A 20,344-nucleotide genomic window follows, 5' to 3' on the forward strand; every position below is an offset into this window, starting at 1 on the left:
GATTAATAGCTAGGAAATCTAGTAGGCAGAAAAATTGCCAGCACATAAAAACTGACAACTGAACAATCCTTCTACTCCTGGATGCAAATGTATATCCATTGAAGTGAGATTAATGTTTTCACCCATCCTGTGTGGGTAAAGAAAGACAATTACACCCTAAGCTCAGTTTGCAGGGTTAGTGCTGTTGTGGATTTCCATATAGAAAGAACGAACATTGAAAATTAACTTTCTTAACAGACTTTTCCAGTGAAGCTTCCACAGCATATTTAAGGTTTATTGACATGTAAGCAGATCTCACAAATAGCTGTACTCATCCAGAGTATCTCAACCCAGGGAGACTCATCCAGAAAGGTAGGAACGGAGTCAGAGATGGGGACAGGCAGCTGGGAAGGGAAGCCTGCAATGCACTCCTGCCCCTAGCATATCTGAGGCAGATAAAACCTCTGTGAACACAACGTTTTGTAGCCTAGGGTGGCTGACAGAACCCTTTCCAGTACTAAGCACCATCCTTTAAGCTTCTTCACCACCCTAACTGTCCCTTACAACAATGCAAGATTATGGTCAGTATTAACATTGCAAAAAGCAGTATATTGACTTACATCGGCTGAGTCTCTCCACAGGGATCCCAATCCTTATGCAGTTAGCAGCTTCCAGTGTGTCAGGTCGTGGGAGATCCTCACACTTAGGCAACTGCAGCTGCATCAATATGAGGGGGTTTGACCTCGCGATGTTGTACTCCTGTCTACAGAGATCATTCTCCAGAACTTCACATTCATCCCGGCACAGCTCCCGTGGCTTCGGGGTCCGAGAGCGCTCATCACACAGAGGAAACACAAAGTGGCAGAAGGATGGTATGGCGAACTGTGAGCACTGATCAGACAAATGTGTGGAAGTGCCAATCATGGTAAATGCAGCTGGGAAGGAATAAAAATACTGTTTAAGTATTAATTCACAATACACATGCAAAACATATTTTTTACATCATTTGCTTTTTACAATTTTCACCTCTTCTTGAGGCTCTGAAAGCCTACTGAGCAGCAGGGCAATGAGGTCATCTCTACAGCAAAGGATAGGTGACAAACGGAGGAAAAAAAAAAAAAACAGCATCCCAGGGATCCTCTGACATCTGCAATTAGCTTGTAGGACCTCAGTTCTTAGGAAGCTACCCATGTAACTAACTGAGTAAATTATTGGCACTTGACTAACTTTAACCTGAAAGGATAAAGATCCAAGACAAGATTCACCTGACAGAATGCTGACCAAAGTTTCCAAAGTTTCTAGTTGGATAAAATTTGAATGAGGATCATTTAGCTTCTTTCTCCTATGGACATTCTGATCAACAAGCAAAACAAGTGTTTTTCAAGCCTTGACAGACAAAAGGAAGTATGCCATTGGTATTTGGGGAGATATTGCTATTAATTGATAAGAGAAGCCTAACTGGCAGCAGTTTGGGGAAAAATAAATGTAATCAATATCAGAATACTGATCACATTAAGAGGAGTATTGTATTGGTTAATGACTTGATCCTCCCCTTCAGCTCTCACCACCTACACACTAATGTTTATCTGGGAGTTTTCTTGCATGTTAAAATAAAATAAAATAATAATTATTAATAGTAATAATAATAATAACAACAACAACAAAAACAACACCAATAAGAATAATAATAATGAGGGAAGTAAAAAAGAGAAGTGTACATGTTGTGTATCATGTATCTGGGGATGAATCAAGCTTTAAACATAGAAACATTCAATCCCACACTGGAAAACATCAGTTGTGAGTGAGGCTTGCTAGACTGCATATCCCACCTATGAACACAGTAAAAAGAAAGGAAATGAGTAGCCCAAGTCATTCAACAGTGTCTTTATAATCTACAGATCAGTTCTTCACCTCTTGTATAGCTCTCTCCTTCCTACCACCTACTTCCTGCTGCCACCTGCTGTGAGAGAACCTCCTGTCTCTTCCTAAACACCATACATGCAGCAGCCCCAGCTCCAGCCTTTTGTACAGCCTATATCTTTGTTGATTTTAATTTAATTTAACAGGAATGTAACCTTTCATCAGTCACATATGTAATACTGCATGCAAGCACAACATCAGGTCTCAAAAAACAGCTATGAGATGTGCATGTCCCTAAGGCTAACACGGAAAAATTAAACTTGAAAGACAGAAGCAGTTGGCTATCTGAAATACCATACTAATTTTTGTGAAGGTGTTACAGAATTTAGATTGCCAGGAGGGAAAGGTGCATAATTTACAATCATGGCCTTATTTTGATGGGAAACACAAAGGCAAGTAGGGGTGTGTAGTGATAGCATAGCACAGAAACAAGAAATGCAGATGGACAAACACAGGGAGAGTCTGATTACTGTGTGCCAAAGGGCAGGCAGCAGTACTGGGAGCAAAACATCAGCAGCATAAAGTGTTTCCCCATCCAAACGCTGCATATCGTTGCCAAGATCCTCGGTTTTCAAAGTCTGCCAGAAATGGCCCAGAAACCCCATTAGCCACTCATGTTTTTCTAAGCTCCTTTCTCAAAGTTTGCTTGCTCCTACAAAACTATGGTAAACCCCTGAATTTATTCTTGTACTCCCAAGTCTCTTTCAGGATTGTCTCCTTCCAGACTGAAGACTGAAAGTAGAGCATCTGAACAAAGTATGTGTGAAATATGTTGAGGACATCTGAATGAAATATGTGGGAAATATGTTGAAAGATTAAAGCATCTGAGGGGTTTATTTTTTCAGTCAAACAGATATTAAACAGCACAGTAAAGACATTGCTAATCACACATATCCACGGTTCAGGGGTGAGGTCCATGCACTCTTTATTGTTGGCCTTCCAGTCTTTTAAGCCATGTTTCAAGTTTTTCCCCTAAGTGTCCTACTTTTTTTTAAAAGGAAGGCTCTGTTTCTCATATTACTGCATGACCAGGACCAAGCAACACCAGAGGCAGTAGAGGTGAAGTGATTTCATTCTGAATCCAGAATGAAAATTCCCTGTAGATATTATCGGATCATAGAATGGCTCGAGTTGGAAGGGACCTTAAAGATCTTCTAAGATCAACCCCCCCTGCACGGGCAGTGATGTTGCCTGTGACCTTATCAAGTGGTTGTATTGTTGGACGGTAGGTGTCACCGTTACCCAGTCACAACCTCCACTGAATGGTGTACAGTTCTGAGTACAAAGAGATCCCACCAAAAACTTAAAAAGCATAGGCAAAAGTGTAAACAAAATCTAAGGAGAAGTTATACAGCAGATATTTTACCTAACCAGGTACTGCAATTTCAAAAATATACCGGCATTTAGGCAGAGAACACCCAGAATTGCAACATTTGTTTTACTTTTGAGAAGACTCATAAGAACAAATAATACTGTGAAGTCCTCAGTGTATAGTTTGCACATGGCTTTTGGTATGTCCTTCATATGTATATACCTTAAAAATGCTAAATTATTAATGCATTATCATTACTGCCTAGGTAGGTACTAGGCAGTTCTATGTGGTGGTTCACACAGTTTTCCGCCTAAAGAAAGTTAACAATAGAAATTCTCCTTAACTCCTGTACAGTGTTCCAGCTCTCAGCCTCCAAAAGCTAACCAATAATTGATGGCACTGGGGAACCACCAGCCAGATGATGAATGTTCATGCTATATATTCCAGAAACAAATATGACTTGATCAACTACAATTTTCTGCATCCAGTCAAGACAGATTTGATGTCATAGGAAAAATGTGGTATTGATACTATGAACTAATTAATGATAGAATGGCAAAAAAAAGGCCAGAAAAGGCCAGAATTCCAACATGAGAAAGAAGGGAGGGGAATGAGTCATAAAAAGACAAGAAAAGATTGGAACTGAGGTTTCAGTTATCCCAGATTTGATCACCATATCCTGATGTCAAGAAGAAAAAAAAAAAAAAAACCGACCTGGATTTCTGGCTTGACAATGAGCCTTTAAAATAATATCTTTAAGGGGATAGAGCTGACAAGTAAAGTCAAGCTTTTTTTGGCAATTAGTTCTGTTTAAATTCCAGATTCAATTAGTTAGCTGTATCTGGCCAGATGCAAATAAGCTCCTGATGGACTGTGCTAATTGGCCATATATAACAATAGAAGGTTTGCTCTATTCCACAGATTGATTTGCTTGCTCTTAATTGTGTCTATCGGAATTGCAGCTGCTATCATCAGTGATCACTCTGATGAGTGAAAGTCCAGTGAAGAAAAATCTGTGTTGATATACAGCCCATTAAAAGTCATTAACGTTCTGGAAACTTATTGTTCTGAAATGATGACCAGAGAAGGAATCAGCAGGGGCAGAGCACAGGAAGGTCAGCTCTTGTTTTATATAAATCAGTGTGAAATCCAGACTCTTCTGTGATTATGCAGTACGGGAGGAAACAAGGGAAAAGCCACTATACTTATTTCAGGAGAACTAAGGCACAACTTATTTATTTATTTATTCATTTTTACATCAGAAGACATTTGCTTTTTAAAAAATCTTGTGTTGGAATCTGTCATGCAAAATGCTCCAGCATGAACTACAAGCTGTTAAAAAGAAAATGTCCTGATATTTTACTTAAGGGCAACGAAAAAGCTTTTAAAAAACAGCAGCTATTTACCTTTCTTGCTTCAAATTCTGCTATCTGCACAAGTGAGAGAATGGATCACCTACTTTGAGCTTTAATAAAGGATATCTTAGTCATTGACTTAAAAAAATGAAAAGGATGACAACATTGCTTGTACCTGATTTGGATATTTCCATAAATGTTTTCTGTCCTGCTACAGAGATGTATAACCTTACCAGTAATTCGATTTTCAATTTCCCCTTGCATCTGAAGGGAGTCCACATAAATGGTCCTGTTTCCAATGATTCGTGCACATGCAATTCCTCTGTATGGCTGACAGAAACCATCTTCGTGGTAATCTTCTCTGCAAAAGACGGGTTAGGGTTGTATAAGCCAATGTCTAGGACTGTATATCGCAATTAATTTTTACAAAACATATTCTTATAAAAGGAAAAAATCCCCCAAAAATGTAAATCTAAAATTGTTCAGTTCCTCAGATGCAGCTTTCTCCTTCAATTCTCTCTACATTAGTATTAACGAGGCACCCTGTAAATAGCTTATTAGGGGAAAAAAAAAAAAAAAAAGTAAAACAAAACCTGAGATTAATTTTGAAATCATATGCTAATAGTAATGAAGTTTGACAGATGAATTTACTAAAAAGCTGTTAGACTGAGGCAGCAACATAGATCTTGTTACGTGTCCACATGCATTTTTGGCATCTAACTGCATCCAGTACAATTAGAAAAACAGTTGGTTCTCTTCTTCCACCTCACCCTTGCTCTTTCTTCATTTCCTGTAGTGAACAGCAGAAGACATCTTGCCAAGCTTTAATTAAAATAAGGAATAGTTTTGAATGCTTAGTTAGGTAAACAGAGTGAAAAGTAATCAAGGTTTTAACCTTTTTTCCTCCTCTCCCTGGTCAGAGTCAATACCAAATTCCTCTTCCTACCTATAGTTTAATATATTTTTCAACTGAATGAGTGTTTGGCCCAAGTTCAACTCCCTGACATCATTGTAAATATTTTGACATAACAGGACTAGCCTAAAGGCTCAGTCATTCAACACAGCGTCCCCAAAGCCCAAGTAAATAATACAGAGCTGATCTGTAGATGATAATTCTCTGAGCCCTGCAAAGGGGCTTCCTAGAGGGGCACTCTCAGAGAGAATCTCCACTACGCCATGTGTTTCCTCTGGCACAGCACAGCCTCTGTGCCAGGATACACTAGCTTGATGGATTCATAGCGCGTCACTCATTGCATGATGTACTGAAAAAAGGATAAAATGTTACCTGGAAAAATATCACTCTGGAGAAATCCTTGGATACCCCAAAACTTAGTCATCTTTCCTAACGGTCAGGTCAAAAGTCTGAGGCACTCCCTCCAATAGCAGCAATATTTGAAATATTACTCCAATGTTCTTCTGTAATTCATACTCTATTTATTATCTTCAGATGTTGATACCTGTTTTGGCTACACATATTTCAATTTCTTCTACACATATCGTCATCCTTCCTGTTTTGCATGTCACATGACCAGGACAAGGTTGTCAGTGAAATCATGTAAAACTACAAAACTCCAACTGGGCCAAACCAGCACTAAAACCTTCAGTCTGACAACAGCTAGCCATGATGAGCGCACCACCCAGCACCTACACAGTGCTGAGTGCAGATTCCTGATTCCTGATATCCTATTCTGTTTTAGGATGTTCCTTTAATTTTTCCTCTGCTGTGTCTCCCTGATAAAGCTCTTCAGGGAAATGTCACCTCTATTCCTTAGGTTATAAACTCATTGGAAGTGGGAAGGAGGGTAGGCAGGACTGTCCACACAGGGTAGCCAAAAGCTGGAACCATCAATCATCACTTGAGCAGCAATCCTCCCTTGCTTCCTGGAAAGATGATGACTTAACAGGACCTGACCCATCACACAGCTGCTAGGTGAAACATGCTGATTTACGATATGAAGTGTCTCATGCAGTTGTTGTCTAGAGCTGGCCCTTACTTCCTACCATAGTATGATTGTTATATATTTGTAAAACATTTTGTCTGCAAATTCTGAAACAAGTTCTGCTTCCAGAAAGATGGGTAATTTTTCTATTACGGTGGATGAAGCAAAAGAGGAGTCTTTCGGGATCAATTAAATGCTGCAGTGACATTCTTTCGCACTAATAACAAAACCTCTAATTTTGCAAAAACTGCATCATGCCTGAAGGAAAAAAAATATCAAAGCAGTTTCTCTGTGCCTGTTTTATGATCCTTGACCACCTCAGTAGGAAATCAGCAATTCCCGTAAGGAGCTGAATGAATATAAAACCCCTATTTGACCTCTTTCTCAAGACTAAATTCTTACCCCTATAGCCCTATCCTGCAGAACAGAGTCTGTAATGTATCTAAGTGAAATTGTACCTCACACTTCAACTCTCAGTGCAGGTCTCTCTTGCTAGCACAGGGAAAAAGAAAAAAAAAAAGAGAAGAAAAAAAAAAAGAAAACCAACTATAAAAACTAGCATGGGTTTGGTGACAAAAGAAAGCAGTATGATCTCTTACTTAGCTCAGTTTATTTATTTCTGTCAAGAACTTCTAAATACAGCTTAGATACTATATATACACACATATGCTCCCCTCTCTCATGTTAGAGTCAACTGCTGATTAAACTGAACTGGATATGACCATTACCATGGATGCAAGCAAAAGTAAACAGTAACCTGATGTCAGATACCCTGACTGAAGCAGAGCTCTTGCTCCATGCGTATCTTTGTCAAGTCACACAACTCAGCTTGGCCACTACTAGTGATCAAGGGGGGAAAATTGTTAGCCTTTTGAGCAAAATATTTGATTTTGACAAAGCTGCAGTAATGGCAGCACTACTGGTACTTACAGTCTCCTTATGGATTTCTCTTTCCCTCTGCTACATGTAGACTCAGCACATGGCAAAGTGTTTGCAGTAAAAAGCAAGGTGGGGGGAATCTGATAAAATAGTGCAGGAGGGGCAGCATGCTCAGTTCAAACAGGAGGCTTTGGAACCATGTGCTTCTTTGATTCATGCCCTAAACCATATGCCAGCAATTCAGTTGCTGATTAGAGCAAGAGTTAAAAGCTGCTGAAAATAGGCAGAAATACTGACTCTTCAATTTCCTGCTCCTTGAGCTGTAAATTCTGCTCTGATCAAGAACCCTGGTAAAAGCAGAAATCTGACTCCAAAAGAGGAATCCAGAAGATTTGAATTTGTCCAACCTGCAGAAATCTTACAAGCTCATTAGGTATTATTACAGACATAGATACTATTCACCATTTTTCTTTCTGAATGTTTAAAGACAGCATTGCCTATTCCCACCAATAATTTTCTTCCATTTTAATAAAACTTTATTTATTTATTTTACACATCAAAGAGTCGGGAACATACTATATCTTGGCCTTCCTTTTCACTGTTGCTAAAGGACTACCTCAAGGACAAGTCACTTGTAACAAGTATTTCAACAGAACCCAATTGGAGTGCAGGTGAGATATGGTATGTTCTCCCACTAAGAGAACCCTCCTCACAGCTGCTTGTCAGATTGTGGGTTTAAACCAGGCTTTAGGTTTAAAAACAATGTTGTAAGGAATCTGGCTAAACAGTCCCTTTTTCTAAAACACCAACGTTTGTTTCTCAGGATGAATACCATTAGTTTTCCAGACTCAGAAGGTGATCTTAACGTGAGAACAAAAAAGTTGAGAACTAGCCTTCCTAATATGCAGATAGAGGAGGAAAACATTCTAGGAGAACACATAATTAAAAGTAGCATCTGTGTTTTGGTCTTATGCACGACAAGGGGTGTTTCTAATATCCACCATGCTCACAAGGTCTGGAAACATTGGGAAATCTGCAAGTTCCTCATCACACACACACTGCACTACCCAATTAAACATAGTGGGCCTTCAGGTTTATGGGCAGAAGAAATCTGCATGAAAGGGAGAATTAAGCAAGTGATATAAAAGGCTCAGTGGTGCAGTGTCTGTTGAATCTCCTTTTAACAATGGAAAATGTAACTTCCTGGGACATGTGAATCTGTAAAGGACGTGTGGGAAGACCTAGGTGTTCCTGAATGGGAACAAAACCCAGCACACATGGCTGGGAATATCTGTAGACAGAGAAATCCCACCAATGGTTTGAATCCAGGCCTGCTGTTTTTGAGCTGTTAGGAGATGAGATAGATACTCTGGTGCAGGATATGCAGTGCCTTCTGCTCAGACAGCCCTCAGGCCCTGAGGATGGGCTGCAAAAAGCAGTAGCTTTCTACTAGATAGTTTGAAAGAAATGTTATTTAGAAATAATGGCTTTCTTTTGCTACAAGTATTTACCGTATGAGAACAACTGTACCCAAGGTCATGCAAGACATCAGTAAGGTAAAGCTGTCCTCCAGAAGCACATGGAGACAAGTCCAAGGCTGCTGCAAGCACTGCAAAAATGCACCGAGCACTGCTACCCCTGCACGGTAACCATCACTATATTTCCAGAGGTGACACAGAAAGAACACTGAACAAAAGGCTACGAAAGAAAATACCTAGGAAACAAAGAGGCTTTTCTGAATGGAAAATCTGAAATGCTCAAAGAATACATCTGGGTATAATACGCTATATGAGATCTATGTAACACAATCTATTGTATGCAATTGTCACAGCCGAGTAGGCCAGAGGGCATATGAAACAAAAAAGTCCCAGTAAATAAAAGGCAATTGTGGAAACTCTGTTCAATGCCAAAATAATCTTGTGATGCATATAAGTCTAATGACAGCTTTAAGCATACATTGGGTGCTTTGAAAATGAAGTGAGAGCTGACCTACTATCTTTACTTGCAAATGGTGAAAGCACTTGAAGGCATATTTAGCATGAGGGCTCATGAAGTGAATTTTGAATGCAGAGTTGAGAGGTGCTAGAGGTACTATTTATTTGCTAGTAAGACACATTTTTTTCTGGTTGCCTCCCACAAACTTAACTTGAAAAGACAAAGAGAAACTTAAGCTAAAACATTTTTCCTGATAACAGATGCAACACTATGCATCAGTTGGAAAGAGGAATTCAATTCCTCCAGAAAACCCAGAAAGGGGAATTTCAACTCAGCAAGTGAATAACAAGTCATTAGAAAAAAAAAAAAAAAACAATCTTTGATTTTTTGTTACTGGAAGTTACACACTGAGAAGCCATTTTATAATGTAATAAATAACTTAATTCTTCACTGTAATTAATTCAGTGCTGGTATTGGATACGAGAGAGGCCAACACCCATATGATATAGATTCAGATTAAAACATAAGCAAGCCCTGAGTATTCCCTGTAATAATGTTTGTTAACCACAATAATTAATAACTAACACTGAAAATTAAGTAACTAGAAATCAGTCTTAGCATAGGAGCAAGCTGCAGAAAGGGGAACTAAACAACTTGCAATAAATAAAATAGTAGGTAAGAAAAGCAATTAAAACGGTAGGCTTTTCACCTATATAGGAAAGAATTGTAAGTAATACTCAAGTAGTTTCCTAAGAAGGAGTTTTGAGATTCCATAGAAAAGAATATGACAGATCTTCTGGAGTTTCATTATTCTGCATGCAAAACTGAAAATTTATCTGTTGAAAATAGGGTTGTTTTTTTTTGTTGTTGTTGTTCTTGCTGTTTTTTTGTTTGCTTGTTTGTTTTGTTACATTACCAGCTTCTGTAGTCCATTTCATGGTTTTGAACCAAGTAGCAAGATAAAAATCCTGAAGGTTCAATTTAGACAGTCACATTGACTACATTAAATATATATATATATATATATATATCAATCTACACTTTTAATACAATTAACAAGTTATTTACAACTATAATTTGATAACAATTTGTTTATATATATTCAAATAATAAACTTAGAAGTTATTTAGAGGGACACAAAATACAAAAGATTACAGGAATAAAAGCGTTATGTTTAGTGAAAGAGTGGCAAATCACACTAAGGTGTAGGAAAGCTATTATAAAGCCGTTATAATAAAACATCATGATTTCTGTCTTTTATATATGTATATAGCCATGGTTTGTTTACATTGCACCTCAAACTGGGAACTGTTATAATCTGGCACTACAACCTTTGTAATATGTTCCCCCCACTCTTGACAAATACCATGTCATAGTGTCAGGTCATAAGGGAATCACTTTTCAATGGCTAAAATGAGTTCACATCTCTTAACAGTCAATAACTCCCCCTGAAACAGGTCACAGAGAAGATCTACAGAGAAGAGAAACATATTCAGTTTTCATATGTCTTTGTCCTATACAATTTTCCTCTTGTCAAAAATATAGTAAACCTATATTACTATTACTGTAGAAAAATACTTGGTACTTTCAGGTCAGGTTTCTATATTTAACTTTCAGAGAAAATATCAAATAAACCAGAATGCTTTAAATTAAATTTCTTGTTTCACCATCAAGAGTATTGTCTTTTAAAGTAATAGTTTCAACGGGGTATAAAATAGCTCCTTCTCATAGACTTCATATTGTGTGGAGGAGATCAATGGGAGTTTTACTACTGACTTGCAGGGCAACAGGACTGGGGTATAAATATTTGATGGAGGAAAAGAATGGGATTTTTCAAAAGCCATATTGCATGAACTGTTTATCCACTGAGAAGGGTTGGGTTAATGCCAACTGTTCCTAATATTACACCCATAATTTCTGCCCATATGGTAACAAGAATAAATGAGTTGGTGGCTTCAGTGAACTTTTCAAAATGCAGCTGTACAGGAAAATCTCAGTGGAAAAAAAAAAAAAAAAAAAAAAAGAAGAGGAGAGGAGAGGAGAGGAGAGGGGAGGGGAGGGGAACAAAACAATGGTTGGGACAACTTCAGTGCTGTAGTAGGCCCCTGCCTAGTTGGAGATGCCCTTGGCCAGCACCATGGGAGAACAGCACATGCTTCCTGCTCTACCTGTCCCTGTGCTCTGAATAAACATCTTCATTCTCTGACCAAAGTTTTATCTGCAGTTTTATCTGTGCCTTTATGGCACATAAAATCATTTGTTTCCACATCTTCATCAGCATCTAAAGATCAGCTCTCTTGATATAGCAGAAAATACCCATCAAAGTAGTTAAAACCTCAAAGAGACTTCACTAAAATGCAAGATGGATAGAAAAACTTTTTCTGTGCACCTTTCACTAAGGGAAATTTTAAAATGGAATCAGAAAAGAAGAGAAGTTTAGTGTTAAAAAGTCAAAAACTAACAGGTGCAGGAATTTGTATATATAGTCATAGCTGAGTTGAAGTCAATGGACCTGTGACAATTTACACTCACCAGGGATACGGCCCATGAATTTTGCTACCAAATGCTCCTTGAGTTTAAAAGCAGTCCTCCAAAGTAAGATTTCCCCTGCATCTACAGTACAATTTGCATAAACATTACCAAATAGCACTTATTTTTGTGTTTTTAATGAGAAATAAAAAAAAAAGGTAACACTTGACAGAACACCTAAAAAGGTAATTAAAGCCACATTAAATGAGCAGAGCAATTTTGCTGAGTTTGATTTGAATCTGAAATCTGCTAGTTCCTGAAAAGTATGCTGTGAACGGAAACTTTAGATTCAATGTCCAATTGGAAAATAACAATTGATATTTATTCCACTGATTATACTAAATGATGAATTTGTTAATCATAATATTCAAGACACCATTTTAAGTCAGGCAATTGATAAAGCAATTCATTGAAATGTCATTAGTGAAAACACAGCTGCAAGTGGTCTTAGTGTTTGTGATAACCTAGAGAAAAATAAGTTGTCAAACAGCAAATTGTAAAAAACAACCTTATTTTTAGCCTACTGCAATTATTTCCACACCTGATTACAAAAAGCGTTTTTAAACACAGAACTTAGACATCAAAGTCTGCTTCATAATTTGTTTTAAACTTACATATTTAAACAGTCCAGATAATGTTTTAAACACATATTCGGATGTTATCATGAAAAGACGATGTTTTTAATGGAAGTTACTTAAAAGACATTTAAACCCAAGAAAACAGGTGGGCATCAATACAATTTAAGCCTATGCCTGTATTGAATCACAAACCAAATTGTTTTGCTCTATAAGCATTGCCTTAAGTGGGTGTCAGCACTTTTGGCTGAGCTGTGTCCTTGCTAAGAGCTACTGTGTTCAGTCATTTAAGTGCCTAAAATCCATGGAAATTGGTATTTACTTCCCTTCTTTCACAGAATCATCTTCCATCACTCCCGTAACAAGAAATACACAGTCCCCACTAGCAAAGATGTAGGAAAGAACCAAACATAAGAAGCAGGGGCAGAGTGTTCTTGAGATAACACTACGCGCTACTGGGGCTTGACGGTATCTCAGACATTCACGTATTTATCATTACATATTTAGAAAAGGTTTCATTACACCAAAAAATATTGCTGTTCTCAATCACAGTCACATATAGAAGTATAGACACGGCGGGAAGATGGCTCTTAGTACTGTAGCCTGGGTGAAATAGTTGAAGTGGCCCTGCATAAATACAAGTTATTGTGCTGTTCTACCCATGGTCCAGCACAGAGTTACTCAATAAGTAATAACAACTCTAGCTTATAGAATATCTGCTTAGTCATTCAGATACAGTGGAACGGTATGTCAGGAGACAGAAGACAAAGAATTTTGACGTTTGCAAGGCAGATAGTCCCTCATGACGATGAAAGAAGCAAAGCTAAGCAAGGACACCTGCTCCTGAAATTTCTGCAAGGAACAGAAGATTGTCCCTGGACACATTAGTCATAAACCTCTGACTACCACATGTAAAGTCAAAAAGATGAACTAACATTAATTCTCTCTACAAACTTTCCTCCAATCTCTATCAATTTACTGACATGGTATTTATGTAAATTCTCCCATTGCTTTCATAGGTCTTAACATGTTTGGATGAAATCTTGAAATCATATGAGTCAGCTGGAAATCCAAGGAAGGTTGCCAGTCTGCTTTGTCTAGTATTAGATATTTTTATCAGAAACATCTGTGACCATTAGGGTTACTGAAGAATTTAAAAAAGAAAAAGCTTCAGAAAGCTAATTTCAACATACAGGAACATGGACCTGGCCTTGCAGCATTCCAGCTTCTTTCTCACCAAAGAAATCATTGAGACTGAGTCTCCTTCCCCACCCCCTTTTTTCTTCTTCTTTTTTCTTTTTTTTTTTTTTTTTCTTAAGGCAAGTTATCTTTCCTGATGCGTTGTGACTGTGTAATAAATTGTCTCCCATTGACACTCCCAGGAAAAAGCTGTAGGACCAATGAGTCTTTTAAAGTGCCTCTAACAAGCAACTCTTTATTTCTCCAACTGCCAGAAAACAGAATTCCTCTTTTATCTTTCCTTCCCATTCCATGCCGCCCTGAGCAAGTACACGCAGCTCGGCTCCAACAAGTGCTTGGAAGAGTCCTCCAGCTGAGAATGCAATTATAATTGCTACCATACAAAGGCAGCAGTAAAACTGGTAGCAGGCAGCCGAAGAGCAGGGCCACCACTGCCTTGGGGCCAACATGGGAGACAGAGGGCTGGACCTGGGCAGCTTGTCTATGCCTAAAAGAACAGAGCTAAGATGGCATGTTGGCTGCCCAGCAGGAAGAAAATGCCATCAAGGGGAGATGGGCAAGGGGCAGCTTTGATCATGGTAATACCATGGAAGGGAGGGACATCGAGCTTCACCAAACAAGCTGGTCTGGGGATGGAAGGGTGAAGGAAGGGCAGCTACCTCCTGTAATGTGGCTCCAAGCATGCCTAGTGCAGCCTCCCCCCCACAAAAGCACATAGGAATTGACATGACCTAATAAATTCCTTAAAAAAAATAATAACTTACATTTTTCAAGTATATACTTGTGGTGTGATTTACTCCTACAAAAGCAGATTATGCACAGAAATAGAAATTTTATATTATTGCTCACTTCATTAAAATCCATTGACAGAATTTTATATGCATGCCAAAATGACAGGTAGGTGGTAGAAAGTCTTGAGAGTAAATTAGACTAAGAAAGAACAGTCAAAAACAGTAGTTATACAAACACAAAGAGAAAGGGGCTACAGGGAAGACAATGGAATAATTTTAAAACAAAACAAAAACAACAAAACAAAACAAATCAAATGAAATACCATGAAATGCCTCACGCTTTCCTTTTTTTTTTTTCTTGAATGTTGGGATATAACAGTTTTCTGTAAAGCGCTTCTTAGCTTTTTAATTAAAAAAGCACAAACTTTTTTTTTAAAGAATGGTTTTAAATATATTTTAATTAAAAATTATTTCAGAATTCAAAATGTTTTAACTGACTGTATCCCTAAAAAAGTGATCCTGTATGAAAATATCAGAGCAAATCCCAAAATGAAAGGAACCGTATTGATGTAATTTTTTTCTTCTTTTTTTTTTTTTTTTTAACATAACAAAAGCGGTTTTGCTATTTCAGCTAACACAGAGATTATGTGTCTGATAGCAGAGAACTTTGTAAAACAGCCAGAAATTATCATAGCATCAGCTATAAATTCAAGGTTACATAATTATATGAACATGGAAGTGTTCATCTTCAAAGTCCTGCACAGTTCATTTTTATTAAAACTACAGAAACATAACTATTTATAAGAGTACAATATTGAAATGGCAGTTTCACAATAATTTTTCCAGTCTTAGGAAAAAAAGATGATTTATTCTGCTTATCAGAAAACCCCAGCGTGAGGTAAGTGATTTCTTTAAAGCATCTAAGCATTAATATGAAATTCTTAATATGAAATACTTGTTAGATTTTCTGTTTTTTGTTGTTTGTGGTGGTGGTGGTGTTTTTATTTTGTGTGTTTTTGTTTTTTATGGATGCAATAGGAACTATATATTGTAGGAAACATTCAAGAAAGTTACACTTTGAGAACACATCCCAGTGCTAGAGGCTATTTTCATAGCTGCTCTTTACTTCACAGAACATATTGGAGCTGAAATTTTCCCAAGACCAAAGCTATTTTTTTTTTTTTTTCAACTTTAACAGACATGGTTCAGGTGTTTCGGAAAATGAGCCCTGAGAAAATTGCCATTTTTCTCTTTAAAAATAAATAAATAAATAAAAACCACAAACCAAACCAAAACCAATACAAGGAAAAAGCAGCCATTTTATTCCTGTGCTATTAAGTGGACACCTGAGACTTGCTGGGGCATGTCTTTGCTGTTCCAATGAAACACTAGCCAAATTTGTCTAGTTTTTGCATCATTTCCATCTTCATGTGCTCAGCCCAGCCTATGAGTGTACAGCTGATAAATTCTCCAAATACCCAATCTACAGCGAGCTTTGCCAACCTGCATGAGAAAATAAAATTGTTTGGCACCCATGTCAGGGCTAACACTTCAGGTTAAATGAGGCAAAGACATGAGAAGTTTGCTGAGGGCCCAGGAAGACAGGGGATATGGAAATGGGGGGTAGAGGCAGATTGGGGGTGTGAAAAGGGGCTACTACTAGAAGTGCCTACAGTCCTCCACAGTCGTGGAGTAAAACCTAATATTTTTTGTGCCTCACCATTCCTTTCTCTCAACATATGTGTCTCCTCTTCTGGGCTGCTAGACAGCAGCCTATTATTACAGCTTTCCACCCATTGGCTGGCTCCAGCGACCAAGATCTGGGTGGTACAACCAAGGAATCCAGACCTCATGAAATAATTCTGGTGTGTCATCATAATTCCACATAATAGAATTGTTGACTTTTTCCAAATTAGGAAGATTATCTTTTTCTACACAGGAAATTCTATGCCAGTTTCAATCAAAGCCTCTGGAGTTCTCAAGAAGAAACAGGGTCCTCTACCCCAACCACTAGAAGAGGGTAGAAGTGAGCAGCATTCAGCCTATCCTTCGCACAGCACCTCAAAGTACCCAAAACTGCTGGGAACTCAGCTCTCATACAATCCCAAATGATAATTTCCCCTTACTTTTCTTCCTTTGAACTTAAAACCTTTTACTGAAGGCTTTTCACAACTCGTTTCTAAAGACACTGCTCTCCTCTATTCTCCTTTCCAATGGCTGAATGTCTTTTTTTTTTTTTTTAATCAAAATTTTCCAAAAATGTAATAATGAATGCTGTCTTTTATTTCAGGCAAAGCAAAATAGTTCACATTCAAAATTCACAGTTACAATTTGTTTTCAGATGCCACACACAGGATGCCACACAAACATTTATTAACTTGATAGGCTGTGAGTAGCAATTGTAGCAGCACCACAGCTCCATAAATTAATTTAATCGGGCTTAACATTAATAAACTCGTCATTAATCAAAACAAATTTGAAGAAAATGCAATTGGCAGATCAAATGCATCTCCTAAGATTAGCATGTTAGCATTTAGTTCCTAACGTTTGAAAACTAAGATCCTGTGAATACTGGTGTATCTGTCAGTTTGAGTGACAGAAAGCTTACAAGCTATCACTCACTGTCTAGTCTTGAAACTATTAAGAATATGTTTTTAAGTAGCATGTAATAAACTGTAATCTATTGCAGAAGAAAGTAGAAAGGCAGTCTGTACTCTTCCTATTGAAAGCATAGATCTATTCCCATTTGAAACTATTTTCTTATACCATTCCCTACTGAGGCAGACTTTTCTTGTTTTGGGGGAAACTTTTTAAATTAACATTGCACATATTTCCCTTGCCCGTCCACTCATTGCTTTGCAATCTGAAACTACTTTATTGGCATGAGGTGGATAGAACAAAAAAAAGTCTTTTGTAAAATTGTCAGATGAAAATACCAGGATTTCTGCACGCAGGTCAGCCTGTGGAGACACACCTATTCCACTGAACCAAAGAGACTGATTTCCCAACGTGAAGTAAAGCATGGTGAGGTGGGTGAAAATGTGCTTTCTAGTTTGAAAATTGAACTCTTAGAAAACTTTTAGGGGAAAAAAAGTGTGCCTGTGTGTGCGAGCGCATATGTTTATAAACAAAGGTTGTTTTTATATAAAATTGTATAAAGTACAGCTATGTATGTTATATTTACTGTATAAAAACTGTGATACACCATACGTTGTTTGTCTCCCACATAAAGCAGCCCTTTTCCTCTTTTGTACTATTATCTGGTTTAACAAAATGAGAAATATAATACTTATGAATGACTTTTTTGAGGAGACTGTTGGTAAGATGTGTTTCTTGCAATTTTATTTTTAGAGTAATATTACCACAAATACTTCATATTTTCTGCTACAAAAGAAGTATAAATTTAAAAGAGTAGGTTTACTTACTACTTTTTTTTTTCTATTTCTTTGAAAAAGGAAAAAAAATAAAGGTTTTCTGTCACACCTAATGTTATTTAGTTTTGAAGGGAAATGTTTAAATTTTATCACTTTGTACCATCTGTTTCACCTTTTCTTAAATATGGTGAATTAGTTGCATCTATAGTTTGGCTCTTTCAGACTGAAACAGGGAATGAAATAATACAGAAGTAAGGAAAAAATAACTATAAAGCCATCAAAATTGAAAGGATGATTTATGGTATGGTGTTACAACATTACCTCATTTTGTTGAATTACCTACTTTTCATTAGAATAGTGTTCCTTTACCTTTGTGCCTAACTACAATATTCACCCTTTCCATGTATGCACTTAGAAGCTATTCAGCATCCTAAAGAACTCTAATTATATTCAGTGTGGCATCAAATGCTGACAGGAAGTCTCAGGGACATATAACTGTCCTTTTGTAGGACATACAATAAATACTTTGAAAGCTATTTAAGCTTCTGAACGAAGGAGAGAAGGGGAGGGAAAGAGAGAGGAAGTAAAATCAAAACAAACTAAAGATCCCTGGTTATATCAGGGATGTCCAACAGCTGCAGTTGCTACTTGCCAAAAGCCCAAGGGCCATTACTACTTTGAATATCAATTTACGTATATCTTTAAAAGGATCAACAAATGTCTTATTTTGCTTGCAAGTTCTTTGGTATTTTAATATAAATTGTTTCTCTGAGCTGCCCAAACCTAAGCACCTGTTGCTAATCTTGAATTTGCTGGAAGAGGGCATGTTGGGGTCACATTTTTACAAATTTGAAGCTGTATTCAGCGCTTGGCTGTACATGCACATCTCAGAATCACACCTTACAGCTCGACTGATAAAATAGCCTCCTAGCTATGAGAAACGTGCCACTGCTCCGCAGAGTAAAAAGGAGCTTGTCCTAGCCCACAGTCTATGGGTAAATTCTCCTTACACAAAACATCAGCTTCATTTAATTATGTAGGTGGGTACCTATAAGCTATACTTCTAAATTTTGGAAAGCACATCTCTTACGAAAAAAAATGTTCTTGTGCTTTGGTATACTATGTGCTGGAGCCCCATATATAACAGCAAAGTGGTATGCACTACATTAATTACATTACATGGTCCACCCATTTTGAAGTATCTTGACTGTACCGCTAACCACAACAGGCAAGGTGCTTCCTCAGATTTAACCCTATGTTAACGTAACTGTAAAAGCAGACAGAAGTGTAATTAATTGCCTCTTCCTAAATTATTTGAAAGCCTTGTCCCACAGCAAAGAAGTCCCATAAGAATGCTTTCTTGGCTTTGAAACCAGGCTCGTGCAGTACAAAGCAGCTGTATTACACTGTAAGGGCTCAGGGGCATATGATTTATCTAGTAACACAGACCTCTATTTTTAATCACCTTTGCATATCCTTGGCATCCCTTTGTTTGCCGGGGGGGCGGGGGGGGGGGAGGGCAGTGCTGGGGGGGCTCTGAATAATTTAGGTTAGTGGGCATACAATTGAAACAAAATATTAACCTTTTTTCAGTGTTCCCTGTCAGCTTCTTCCCTTGTTCTTTTCTGCCTTTAAAAGGAAAGGAAAAGGCTACCGCTTGCAAACAGTTTCTTCAGATAACAAGCTGCAGATATAGAGACACCGGTTTTGGCTCTTGGATGTACATGCACTTCTCAGAGTCACACCTTACAGCCTGACTGATAAGAGAGATTCCCGGCTGTGAGAAACCTAACCATTACTCTGGAGAGCAGAAAGTATGCTTCCTAGCCCACAGATGCCTGCTTCTACTCCACAGTGCTAAGCACGTTAAATACACACATGGTGTTTAAATCAGTCAATTTTGTAAGTCCATATTGAATTTATACTTCTACCACTAAATAACAAAATGCATAGGTCCTTCATTATTTATTTACTAAAGATTAGAAAAATATTTAATTGGGAAATTAAAGCTGAAGAAATAACAGTGTGGGAAGAAGCCAGGATCTGGTGTGGTGCAAAGCAACACAAACCAGCACTTCCACTGCTCCTTAATCTTGCCTTGAATTACACATACTCTAGGTTTTTAATGAAGAAAAAAAAAAAAGTATTTTTCAAAACCACACGTGTAAGATTAGAACAAAATTTTCTCACTTTCCATTATAGGACAGCAGACTACACTTCTTTTGAGTGTATGCTACAGCTCTGGACAGACCAAATTTTCAGTTATGCATTTATTTCTGAGACATTTTGAGCCTTACTAGGATACTACATAGCTAAAGTAAAAATCAAACAGTATACCAAAAAACTTACATTCTAAAATAGAGAAGAGAGAAAAACAGCATGAAAAAGAAGTGTGATGGCTGGTTCACTGAAGCCTTGATTTCAGTTCTTTCCTTCCTCTACAAATTTCCGGTCTCAGCCTGAGCAAATTGTCAAAGAACACTTAAACCGATGGGCCAAGAAGCAGATCTGAGATGGTGGATCAAAATTCCCTGATAAGAGTCCTAACCCCACACCAGGGTGAAATACAGCCTCGCCTCCAACCTTGAAATTAAAAAGGAAACTGACACACAGGG

The 20,344-nt window shown here is 37.7% G+C and overlaps 1 protein-coding gene across 1 annotated transcript in view; it reads right to left on the minus strand.

Moving 5' to 3' along the window:
• ROR2 (receptor tyrosine kinase like orphan receptor 2) overlaps positions 1 to 20,344 on the minus strand; it is a 151,181-nt gene that overhangs the window by 8,277 nt on the left and 122,560 nt on the right. Inside the window, exons 5-6 of the mRNA XM_040541388.1 lie at positions 4,800 to 4,927; positions 600 to 914 (exon numbers count right to left, since the gene is read on the minus strand). Of these exons, the coding sequence (XP_040397322.1) occupies positions 600 to 914; positions 4,800 to 4,927 (443 nt within the window). The remainder of the gene's footprint in view (positions 1 to 599; positions 915 to 4,799; positions 4,928 to 20,344) is intronic.

Source organism: Cygnus olor, chromosome Z (genome assembly GCF_009769625.2).
Source record: "Cygnus olor isolate bCygOlo1 chromosome Z, bCygOlo1.pri.v2, whole genome shotgun sequence".
In the NCBI taxonomy this organism is placed as follows: domain Eukaryota; kingdom Metazoa; phylum Chordata; class Aves; order Anseriformes; family Anatidae; genus Cygnus; species Cygnus olor.